We start from the raw sequence: 13,351 nt of genomic DNA, 5'->3' as shown, positions 1-13,351 counted from the left end.
CGATCATTGCAAGATTGGACTGATTTTCCATACCTATCTGTCATATATGGAAATGTCATGTATAAAAAATGTATGCCATTTTCTGAAGTGGCACCAAAGTCTTTTTTTTTTATAGATAGTGCATTTAAATCTGCTTAGACACTTTATGTGATGGAAGAGATAGAAAGAGATTGTGAGAAGGTGTTGGAGAGCAGCAGGTCAGTGGCAGCCACCAACAGCTGCTCACTATACAGTATGTACAGGATCTGTGCTGGGTGGCCTTTGGTTCGCCAGGGGGTGTGCATGGATGTGATTAACAGAGATTTGGGGTGAATAATCTTCTAAGCTGCTCAGCAGAGCACTGGTGATGGGGGCTGTGGTTGAGATGGGAGGAGCTTAGGGTTACTGAGTCATATACCTGAAACCCTTTTTTCTTTTTATGCTTTTAAATGCTTAACTAGGACCCCACCAATACGTCAGCAACATAGAATACCAATCTTTAGCTCTTGGATATATGGCAACCAACAGAAATGACTGAATGAATTTTTGTCTGCTGTTGTTACATAGTTTGTCCACTAGAGAGCCCTGACAAAGCTTTTTTTTTTTAAATAATTTAAAACCAAACTCAATGGACGAGAAGCATCGGAACTGGGGAGGATGCAGATCCACACGGTCTGCATACTTGCAAGCTTTCGGTTTTGGCTTGTCCGTTTTCAAGCAGGAAAAAATTGCGGCCTGGTCACAAACATGCTCGTATTACAGATCGTCTGGTGTTAGAATGTGTCTTGGGTGATCCAGTCACAAGTGGACAGTTCTAAACACACAAGTGTAAATGACTGTTGAGTCTCATTGTGATCCGATCATCGAGGTGTTCTGGGATTTAACCACATATCTTCTGTAGTGTAAATGCTAATGCATCCTGAACGACATACAATGATTGCCTACTCAACTGACAACCTGTCAGCGGCCCTCGACAGAAGAGAGGCTTCACGGTGGGAGCAGGATGCACATTTTTACTTTCTCTGGCACTAATGCCTTTCTTCGTCATCTGTGATGTGAAAATGTAAAATTTCCACGAAAAAGCGAAAGTGTGTGTCCTGCTCATAGTTACGAGCAGCTACGTCTTTCCTCTAGGGCTGCTGACAGCGCAGGAAAAAGAGACAAGCTAATGTGTTGCTGAACTGAAAAAAGGACTATAATAATGGCCTACTGACAACATTTTTGAGAAAGGTACAGCCCTATAGAAGATCCGATCACAAGTGGTCACTCGCGACGCATGTAGAGAAACATTCTGATGCCATGTGTAAACTGACGTACTTAAAGCTGCCCACTTGTGATAGGATAACACAAGACGCATGTTAATATCAGGTGTAAACAGGCTCACTGAGAACCCGAAGACACGCCTTGGTAGCAACTTGTCAATCACAAGATAACCACGTCCTAAAGCAGACCCTGCTTTGTCATCTATTATTACTATTACTACTATTATATTTTACTGTAAATGGAACCATCATTTTCTAAGTGAACCTAATGCTGTATGGAAGAAGACAGAAGATTGATTGAGATATAAACTCAGTAGGAAAGTGTTTAGTTCTTCTCAATAAAGTGAGAAGTAGGGTCATTTTCTCATAAGCTTACATTTACAGTTATCAGACTTATTTTTGAAACTAATGGAGTTGCCTCCTGCTGACCATTAGAAAGAATGCAGGTTTAAGGCACTTTCACATTGGACCTGGAAGCTCTGTCCACAATTTATTATACAGCCTATGGTAAAAACTAAATGTAAGGGATCAAAATGTTTATGTTTAAAATTAACATTGGCAAATATATCTTTTTTTTTCTTCATCTACTATATAGCCTTAAAAATTCAGTATCATTCAGATGTTATTTTGACCCTTCCTGATACCAGCTGATGGCAATCCTGTGTGTAACCTGTGTCCTATAGGTGGATGGGTGCAGGGTGGTGGGTGATTTACCTCCAGGTCACATGAACCTTGTGTACTACAGTGATATTTGATCATTTCAGTTCATTTACTCATTTAGAGATCAAAGGTCAAATCAGTGCAATCAAAGCAACAGAGCATACCATATTTTATCAGTTAATGTGGTAGCATGACATTAACATATTAATTCGTTTTCTTTTGTGCCGAATGCCAACAGTAGTGGGGGTGCAGTGCTCTGCTTCATAGCCCCAAGCCTTTTTTCAAATGCATTCATACATATCTATATACTATCCAAACATGCACATATTGTGGCCCATCTGTATGTACCCATGCAAAGAAGGATATAGCCAGGATGTTGTGGTAAACACAGCTTAGTACCACCATCTCTGGTGGCCATCATGAGATGTGTTTGATCATGCTGGATGGTGTAGATGCACAGATTACGCTTCTTGCTCTCTCGAACATCACTTCCTTCCATTAGATCCCTTAAAACTCAAGCCAATAGGGAAATATGATATAGCATACTATAGTGTATATACAGCACAGTTTTCCCATTCATCATCACTTAAGGACATAGAGGGCAGAACAAAAGTGGTTGCTAGAATTACAGGAAAGGTGCAGAAAAACGGATTAAGCCTTTTTTTAACCTTTAAAGGTCTGCAAGAGAACACATTTAGCTTTTGTTTATCTAGTTTATTCCATTGTGATGATGACGGCGATGATGACTGTGAAACACAGCAGCGTGTATAATTTCAGTTAGAGAAGACAAATGCACGTAGGAAAAGCTTTCTCTCCCTGGGTGACCGCTGCTTTAGTGAAACAAGGCGGATAAAAGGCTAGATTCTGATCCCTGACTCATTTTCCAGCTCATGTTGTACATCTCCACAATATTGCTGTAAGGGTCTATGATATCCATGGTTTTTGAGAAAGAATGTCATGGTCTTTTTCTGTATTTTGCTTTCTTCCATTGTTTCTCTCCCTACTCTTCATATTCCTCCAATATGAGGCAGAACAGTTCCCAGGTTTATGAGCATGGGTCATCTGTGCCTCCCAGCCTGATGAGATTTGAGAAAGGTTTCTTTAAATACTCAAGAAGATAGTAAGACAGAACATTACAATTAATGAGGAGGGATTCAGCATCCTTAAATGCAAAATCTTGAACTAAGGTCATGCACAAATTTTTGCATAATGCCATGCACACAAATGTGCATCCGGATTTACAGGTGTAAGTAGATGAGATAGTGTGGGGAGCAGGCTGGAGAAGATTTACATAGGTTAGTCTGAGAGATAGAGGAATGTGTTATAGTGAAGAAATGCATGGAGACAGGAGTAATTAATTATAGATGTGGAAATGTGGTCTGAGGGAATGCTGTTACTGTAACTAGAGGCATGGCAAGTGAGAGATGAGGGAATGAAGAATGGGGGAAGGGAGAACTATCCTTCTCTATACCATCCACAACTTCAATTTACATTACATGACAGGAGAATGGAGGTTAATTAAACATGACAATGGTTGGGGCGTTTATTGTTAACCCTTCACGGTGGCTGACTGGCTCCTAACTCAAAGGCCAAAGAATGCATAACAAATATGTTTTAGTCGCAAAGTGTAAATTCATATTAAAATATCTCATAAAAAGAGAAGTTATGAATAAATATATGGCTAAAATGGATTGCACAGTTGTGTGTGGTACACATTTGGCTGAAAGGGAAAAAAGTAAAACCCATTTCTATGTTTAAGACAAAGCCTACGAAGAATCATTCTAAAGGAAACAGACGGAAATAACAGCAGTCACCATTAAAGTCTGCCTCTGTTAGCTATAGTCATCCCCAGTTTATAGAAACTAAATTGCATCTAAAACTCTGCTAAATTTTGTGTTGCCACAGGCGCGCTCACTTTTCACCGTGCATCTATTTCCAACCTTCATATTGACGCTAATTGGACTCGACACTAATGATGCCAAAAAAGAAAAGTGAAGCGGTGCTAGGTTTTTCTTGCTGCCTGCTTATAATTTTGGAGACTGCTGACTTCGGTAACCACGTAGCTCCTGATCTAACCCTGCCTTTGAGATTAAACTTCATGTCAGGTTTCAAAAATGGAAATGAACTTGGGTCATATTTGGTCTTAATGCTGTACCAATCGCTGTTATGAATTTTCACCCACACATGCACACTCAAGTAGTGGCTAATCCAAAATTAGAGGTGGAAAACATACCATACAACCAATGATAATGAGGCTTAAATCACTGTGCACCCCTCAATCCAAGCCAGTGCTGATTTTTATTTTGTGTCCTAATGTTTTTCTCCAAGTATCAGTTGAAATGTTTTCTATATGCAGGGTACCATATTGTGTCTGTGAAAGTGGGCCTTGATTTACTCATGCTGTGTCCTGCTGTTGTAAGGGTAGAATTATAATAGGTAATGCACGCCTGTGCTTGGCTCATAGCCTCGGGGGACATTGTGTAAACGCTCCTCATCTCCCTGCTGATCGTAGTCCTGACTGATTGCTGATGACTTTTTTAGGGCACAGACATGTTAAGTTGTTTATTTATTCAAAAAAAAAATCCCCAATGCAAATAGCCCTCTCCACTCTAGATTTTTCCTCCCCCCACCCCCCGTGTGTGTGTCGGCATATCTGTCTCGGTTTCTGTGTCTGCCACTTGAACAGCAATGATCTGTTGTGGTCATCAGCAAAGTTTGTGATATAAGAACAGGGCAGCTGTTTTTTTGTTTACGCTTGTGTGTGTATGTGTGCATGCGTCAGTGTGCGTTTTATGCATGTGACAGATGTAGGACATCCTTGACTGCCGTTGAAAAAGTGACACACCCCTACGGGCTATCCTGTTCAAAAAGAATCTTCAGCAAACTCCAAACCACAATTTAGCAGACCACTGTCATAAGAAATGACTTAGCTGTTGTAATGCATCTTCTGACACTGTATCACGTACTGTATAAACCTTTACAACAGCGTTATGGCTATTTTAGCATCACAATGCCTAAAATTTAGGCTCAGGCACATTCAGTATGTAGAAACAGAGGTTCTATTTAACAATTTCTATAAAAAAACACCACCTGATTGCTGTTTAAACCTGCTATGTGACGAGCCGCATGCAGCACATCCGCATGCACCACATCCGCATGCACCACATCACAGCACTCATCTGTGATTCCCGTATGGAAATACAGCCATCTGTTACACGTAGCAACTCACAAGGTGTTAGTGTCTTCATCTTTCCTCTCTACTCATAAACAATTCTGTTTCTTTTTGCCTCTGCAGTATTGCTATACAGTACTACCACAACAATTTTCTTTTGGGGAGGGGTTGTAAGGTGTGAGGTTATATATTCCCCGGTGGACCAGCAGCCTGCATGCACAAGCACACACATGCACACCGGCACACACAAGCATGCATAAGAAAACAAGCAGATCACTACAAAATAAACAAAAATACGCATGAGTTAATTGGGTTGTAATTTTGTCACCCATCGCCATCTGTCTGTCACAACTTGTTTACTTACCATTTTGTATTAGGAAATGAATGAATGTCTTTTTCAATTCATTAATGTTCTAAACTGACTCAATTAGTGCTAAATTAATAGGTCAAAAATGATTAGAAAATGCAACTCCTTAATTGTATCAGAGCTTGCATCTTACTCTCTCTTTCCTGTTTCTTTCACAGATGCATGAACATACATGGATACACTGGGAAAAATGACTCCTTTTCCATTTTTGTATTTTTGGTTACATTACCCTTAATATTACTCTAGTGAATGTGTGTACTAAATGTCATGACAATCCATTCAATAATTGTCGAGACAAACAAAACAAAACATTTACACCTCATGGTGGCAATATAGAGGAAAAATTACGAGATGACCGAAGTCAGTAAGATTCCCCCTCGAGGGACCGTGAATAGCTGTAGAGATATATGGTCTGGACCAAAGTGGTGACTTTGACACTGACAACCACTAGAGCCATGCTACGAGCTTGTCTTAAAACAAATATGTTGTGGGTGACAGGGACTGAAGGAGAGGTAGAGGTCCCGGCATGACAATCAAAGTCTGCACCAAATTTCATGGAAACTCATTATACTCTGCCCAAAGTTATGAAACCACAAGCCAACTGACAGACGAGCCAACATTGCCATTCGTCAGTCACACCGGGGGGACTAAAGTACAAACATAACACAAAGCATTTTTACTTGATTTTTACTTGTTATGGCAGTTTAATATTATAACACTCAGCAACACTGACTTGCATCCTTGAAGAGACACACTGCAGTAAATGCATGCAAGCTTAATGGATATATTAAGTGCATTGTCTGTTAAATGTACTGCAGTGTTTTGAAACATCATCTACTGTACTGGGGAAAAACAGGCAGCTCTAAATACAGGCATTTGGAACCAAATGGAGTTAATATTCTCGTACTGAATCATTTGGGGAGCTTGCAAGCTGAGCAACACGCATCAAGATCTCAAGTGGGATCTTCATGGATTTGATGTCATGGTGAAATAGTGAAATGAAATTCAGTTATAGAGTGCTGCTGTAGCTGAAGAGGGTCTCAAGAATTTAGGAAGCTCAGATGGAATAGCTAAAATTTTACAACACAACCCCACTTCTCCTGTTAATCATATAATGAATCCTTCTATAGTTATTTGTATTCAGATACTTCCACCTTGTCACATATTTTTACCACCCATTGTGCCATGAAATGAAGCCCATTTACAAATCATTCTCCTTCTGATTTGATAAATGAAACCGGTGAACGAGTGAGTCCCCTGAATGGCTTGTTTGAATAATTGAGCAATACTCAATCAGACAGCATTAGGCAGTGGTGGCGTTCCTGCCATCTGAAATAATTACCACCCGACAACAGACTACACATGGGTGCTGCCTCCACAGGGGCTCCACATTTGAGGCCAGTAGATTAGAACCACCCCACACCCCACACCTTACATGCCTTCATGAACAGCACCTACCGAAACATGCAGAGACCTCTCACTGAGAACAGGGCGAAGGAAGGGGGACACCCACAGCCCTGTTTGGGGTTTGTGGGATAGCTGTCATTCAGGTAATGCATACTGCCAGAATTGAATAAATCACAAGCACGGAACCTACAGTATTTATGTATTTGGACAAGGACCCCCACCCCCATACCCTTTCAAATTTGCAGTAGCCTATTACCAAGAGATTGTATACAATAAGTTATTCACTTCCCATTTATTTAGACATGATTTATTATGTACACCATCAATCATAAAACAAATGAAAACCTTATTTTTTTATGGTAATTTCAGGGTGATGTGCAATTTGGAAGGATCCCTGAATTTGAGACAATAAGTAATACGTATAAGAGAAGAATCTGGGGATTTTTAAATTGTGTAAATATCTGAGACCTTGGTCACTCTAATTAGTACCTGTAGTGGACAACATGTTATTATTTATCTCTTTTGTTAGCACAGGGTTTTTCGATTAGTGTCAAAGATACTGTAGAAAAACTCTATTGTTCAGTTAAACTACCAGCACCATTTAATTTAACATAATACCTGTCCTCTGTCTTACTTTTTGTGTCTTGTATTTTACAGTTTTCCTGTGTGTGTCTGGGCTTTGCGGTCTCTTGAGACAAGCTTTGCTTTTACAGAGCATCGTTAATGTGACAACTCAGGAACAGGAAGGTAGTTGTGTGACTGGATGAGCGGAGTGTTTTGTCTATGGAATGGGTCGCTAAGCATATAGTACCATGTGACAGCCAGCCAGCCATATGTTGGCACCAAAGTAGTCCCTGCAACTGAGGCTCATGTACCCCAGCACAAGACTGGGTGTGATTGACAGCTGGGCCAAAGGGCCTTTGGCTCCTTCCTGATTTTCTTTCTCACTAGAGGTGTCCTCTGGGACTTGGAATTAATGCTACAGTATATCAGCAGAACAGCTTATGGCTGTAATGAGGATGAAAAGCAAACTGAACACCAAGCCAGCTTTTTTCTAAATTCTATGCTGCTTTGAGTTTTACAAACTATCATTTAGTTTTAGTTGTGCATTTGATTCACATTAGGCATTTCTTGGAAAAACAGTCAGAAAACTGGTAGCCATTTTATTAGCTGTGTATATGAATGGGGTAATTGAAAAGAGGATATGGTATGGTATGATAACTTAGCTGATGTTATCTAAATACAGCATGTATTATAATAAGGTGTTAACTGTTTTTTAACTAATTAGTCATTCATTATACCTGAAATCATAAATAACAAGCTAGTAATTCTCAAACAAATCTTAATTGGAATTCTTTACAACAGCATTCTTTTATTTTCACATATTTGTCATGATTGTTGTCACACAAGGCACTTTATTATGTAAATGTGGCCTACAGTAAGGCTTTTCACAAAAACAACATGTCATAATGTATTAATGCAAAGCGGCCACAACTCATTGCAGGATCTAAATCATGATCTCTATTTTTAACCATAATTCCAGTGATGGCTTACAGTACAGTCATTCCTGTAGCTACGTAGCTTTTGAATTGATATTCGGGATAACAGTTGTGACAGAGTGAGGAAGTTTTGAAGCTGTAACCTTTTAACTTAGCAGCAGCTAGCTCATGCCTCTGTTCAAAATGCACAAGTATGGCTTTTACAGGCATTGCTTGACAATTCTTGACATTCTCGCTCTTTTGAACACACAAAATCAAGTACAGACATCCCTGCCATGGATAAATTAAAAATGTTTGTCGAACAGTGTAAGAATGCAGGGAAAAAAGGAATTCTAATGAACTCAAGGTGTGTATGTTCAAGATAAAAAAAGCAATTTTGGCATATTTCACCATCCGTATTTCAAGTAGCTGTCATAATTCCAGGATGTTTTTTTTTAAGAATTAGAGTCCCTCTTCTGGCTACATTATTGATTCATGTCAAGAAAAGTACGGAAGTATTAGAATACTATTACACTACAGAAACATTATAACCCTCTAACAAGAACATCTCAGTGACGTTTGCTGCTGTTAATGAGATATTTTGAAACCATTTTTCCTCTGGTCCTAAATGAGACCTTGCACCTATTCCCCAGTCATTTTATAAGGCTTCATAAAGGAGTATTTGATTCAGTCAATATCCATGGTCACTGGGACTTTCTCTTCCAATTTGTACATGCAGTGGTGCAGCCTCTTTTCAAGTAACCAAGGTCTGACCCTGTGTCTGCTACAAAGTACAGGCCTATCTTCAAACTGCTGTTTTAACCAAGGTTTCATAAAAATAAAAAAAGGTCTCAGCCGAACTGGTATATTTCATACATCAAAATAACATCTCTGAAAATATAGTGAATTTCACAGCTCACTGACCACGATCGACCTTTAATTTTGCAGATGTCCAGTGAATGTTTGAATTCATTAAAAGCCCACAGTACTGTAAAGCCCATACTGTAGTCTAGACTGTAGCTTTTTATTAGTTTTAATAATAAGCAACATCGTTTTTACCATAGCAGATATTATATGCAATGTTCTTCACTTTTATGGCTCATGCAATATCATTCATAACTATAAAATCAATTTTTAGCATTATTAGGCGAATAGCAAACAGTAATATTCTTACCATAAAACTCAGAAACACATACTGAGTATAGGTTCTCTCTTTCCTATACTGTACTGTGTTTTAATGTGTGTCATTGACTTAAGGACAGTATCAGTAGATATTTCTTCAATCCAACACTTTCACTGGGTGAGGAAATGTGTGTTAAGAAGCCACTATAGGGCTGTAGAAATGTATTGTTTTTTATTTTTTATTTTAATGGATGATCTTTCACTTATTGTTTGAGACCTCCCTTTGTGTGTTGTTTTACCTGCCTTTCATGTTTCTTGCTCTTCTTAGCTGTCTTTCCTATGTATATTGTACTGTTAATCCTACCTGGCTTTACACACTCTTACATTTAGCTAGTGAGATCAAAAAGGAGCCCATACACCCTCGGGGGGACAGCTGTATTATTAAAGACCAAGAGATTGCTGAGGGTCCTGTGAGGCAGTTTTGATAGAATTGTCTTTGGACTGTCAGATTAGAAAAAGGTGGTAGAGGTCAGTAATCCCCAGACAGTTCAGTCTCAGAGCGACTTTCTGGTTCACATAATGGAATCTGATGAAACTTCAAACTAATCAACTGAATGAGCCACTGTTACAGACCGAGTAACAACCCCTGCTGCCTTTATTTTGTCTCGTAGTGTTGCGCGATGACTTCAGACAGAATCCACAGGATGTGGTGGTGGCAGTTGGGGAGAGTGCCAGTCTTGAGTGTCAGCCTCCACGTGGGCATCCTGAACCCACCACCTTCTGGAGGAAAGCAGAAGCTCGTCTTGACCTCAAAGATGACAGGATCACGGTGGGTTACTCCCCAGGGAGCACTGTGCCTTTTACATGACCCTTTTACTCTGAATCACATAGTCAGTGATTCACCTATTCACACTTCTGAAACTGTTACAATGGAAAGCACTTTGTATTGAACTGGCCCATTTAATTGGTAATTGCATTTTTTGTCAGGTTCGTGGAGGAAAGCTGACCATCTCAAATACCAAGAAGACTGATGCGGGGACATATGTGTGTGTGGCGGCCAACATGGTTGGGGAGAGAGAAAGTGAAAAAGCTCAGCTCTCAGTATTTGGTGAGTAGTCTCACATACATTCTTTGCCTGGCTCAAAAAGAAATAAAGCATGACTTTTTTTCCTCTGGTATTTACTGCACATACAGTATTTGTCACTCTGTCAAAAGTATATTTAGCATCTGTTATGTGTACTGCCCACATCCAGAAAGACCAGTGTTTGTGCAACGGCCTGTGAACCAGGTGGTCTTAGTTGACGAGAGTGTGGAGTTCAGGTGTCAGGTCCATGGTGACCCACAGCCTACACTGCGTTGGAAAAAGGAGGACGTGGATATTACCCGTGGCAGGTGAGGGTTGTGTGTGAAGGTGTATACACTGCCTATGTCTGTGTGTGCATATATAAAGCTTTTGAATGTATATTAATTATATATATATATATATATTATATTAATAAAAGCCATAATGAGTAGATGCTGAAGCACAGCTAATGGTTGTTGGTAGTTTGTGATGCTGTTGTACTGCATGCATCATGCTGTAAGGTGTTCCTGTGGTTTTGTTCACCCATGTAGACCCACATCATAAGCACATATTAATTGCATTGCAATCCCATCTGAACACTTATTTTTAAAGTCATTATCAGCCTGTCATGTGGGTCTTAATAGTTACTGCTCAACGCTTTATACTCTTAATTACAGCATGTCTCATTATACAATCTGGCCATCCATCAAAACCTTTTAATTCCTTTGGTAGGTTTAAGCATTCCTTATATTTGATGTTTCAGGAATCTGAGGCGGTGCATTTCCATATAGTTCTACAATCTGTTTGACTGGTTTATTCACGGTTCTGAACTGCTCCCCTGCTTTTGATAGATGGAAATTTGACAGCTAAAACTAATTATAGATTATGTTCTCGGATATGTGTTCAATTTCTACTAGAATTGCTATCAATAAAATCAAGCATCATGTAAATCAAATTCAAGGGTATTAACTAAACAGATAAACTTATAAATAAATATATAAAATATAGAGCCTATGTCTCAGAACCTAGCGCGTAAACTATGTTAAACTGATTATTCAGCTTGGAAGAAAAAAAAGACAAACATTTACTGCTAGTTTAACTAACACCTGTTACAAGCCATTACTGCCATATGAGACTAAATGATTCCCTCTCTGGTGTGTCACCATGTTAGAATATATTGTGAGGCAGAATATAATAACTGCCTGTCTCCCTGTCTGGCAGCCTGTCTGCCTACCTGAGTTGTGCCCTCTACCTCAGCACCCCTTGACTCTAGAAACATGTCCTACTTTCAGACCTGCCTCGCCTCACTTCCCTCCTTCCACTTCTTTCATTCTTCTCCTAAACCCGTCAGCCTCCTGGGAAGTCTGTATCTGGGTCAGAGATGTGCTGTGAATGGAGTCCTCACCAGACTCTGGACAGACCCCGCAACCCCCATCGATATTCTGCCCACACCCTTTGGAACATCTATTTCAAATGTGACTTTTTCTCACCCCTTGTGCCATTTCTCTGCCTGACTTGCCTCCCGTATCTGAATCAGTATGGCTGGCTAGACAATTTCACAGGATCTCTCACGCCAAAAGGGACCCCAGAGAGGGAGAGCCCAGCTCCTTGCTCCTCCACTCTATCCGTCTGTTGCCCCTCTGAGGCGCTTATCTAAACTCTGGTCGCTGAGACGTTTCTCTCACTCTAACTGCACCACTGCTGCCTTACAGTATGCTGCACTGGTGGATGCACACTGATGCATGGAACATATCTATGAATTAGTCATTTCTTACTGCTCGGCTCATTCATCAAATACAGTTTGTCAGACTGTGCCACTCCCTTACTCTCAGACTGTTTGTCTGTCTCTCCCTCTGTCTCTGTCTCCCTCCTCCCTTTTGCTGCCACCCCCCCCCCCACAGCACCACACACACATACATAGTATAGCATACTGCATAGCCCACACCACAGTGGGTGGCTCGTCTTTATAAATATTGAAATAGTGGAACAGCTAGGGTTCCAGCTGAAAGCACCTTTCATTTTGCCATGCCTTCATCTCAGCATAATTGCTCCCCTTTTCCTGCCTCTGTAGCAGAGAGTGTGCAGCAGGGAGTCTTAATTGCCTTAGAAAGTCTGTCTTTATTCTATCAAAAATGACACAACCTTTATAAAAGCTTCCATCTAAAGCATCACACAAGTTTTACACAACCTTGATTCAATTTCATTGTTTGTTGATTGTATTTACTTTGTTAAAATGAACATTTTAATACGCATATAATTATTATTGATCTTCCCGTTTTATGAAATCAACCTGAGATGTCATTTCACTTGATGTCACTGTTCCTCCTTCTTGCCAGGTATGACATCAGATATGAAAAAGAGGACTTCCTGCTGAGGATAAAGAGAGCATTAGTCAGTGATCAGGGAACTTTCACTTGCCTAGCAGAGAACCGTGTGGGTAAAGTGGAGGCCTCTGCCTACCTGACTATCAGAGGTGGGTAACTGCTTGTGGACTCATTTATGGCAAAGCTCATAACCCATCCCTGATATTTTTTGTATCTCCCAAAGCAGGCCACAGGACAATCAGTCCTTTATTGCCCACTTCTCGAGCATTATTGCCCCCCTGCTGAAAGGCTGGGCCTGGCCTCAGCTTTTCTTTCATATAGCGGGCTGATGTAGTTGATTGTTTCAGATCTCCAGCTAGGCTGCAGATATGAACAATCTAACCAGCTCTAAGTGAACTGTTATGACTTCTCCTGGGGGGCTCATTCCCAACCCTGCCCACTCACTCCATATTTACACCATATCAATGAGAGGAAGCTATTTCATATTAAAGGTTTATATTGTAAAAAAAAAAAAAAA

The 13,351-nt window shown here is 40.2% G+C and overlaps 1 protein-coding gene across 1 annotated transcript in view; it reads left to right on the top strand.

The window, feature by feature from the left end:
- LOC118331831 (roundabout homolog 2-like) overlaps window positions 1-13,351 on the top strand; it is a 74,128-nt gene that overhangs the window by 32,427 nt on the left and 28,350 nt on the right. The window contains exons 3-6 of the mRNA XM_035666911.1: window positions 10,119-10,276; window positions 10,435-10,555; window positions 10,701-10,839; window positions 12,847-12,983. Coding sequence (XP_035522804.1) covers window positions 10,119-10,276; window positions 10,435-10,555; window positions 10,701-10,839; window positions 12,847-12,983 — 555 coding nt within the window. The remainder of the gene's footprint in view (window positions 1-10,118; window positions 10,277-10,434; window positions 10,556-10,700; window positions 10,840-12,846; window positions 12,984-13,351) is intronic.

Source organism: Morone saxatilis, unplaced genomic scaffold, assembly GCF_004916995.1.
Source record: "Morone saxatilis isolate NCDOM2014 unplaced genomic scaffold, NCSU_SB_2.0 Contig20, whole genome shotgun sequence".
NCBI lineage: Eukaryota > Metazoa > Chordata > Actinopteri > Moronidae > Morone > Morone saxatilis.
This window is presented reverse-complemented; position numbering and strand designations above follow the sequence as displayed.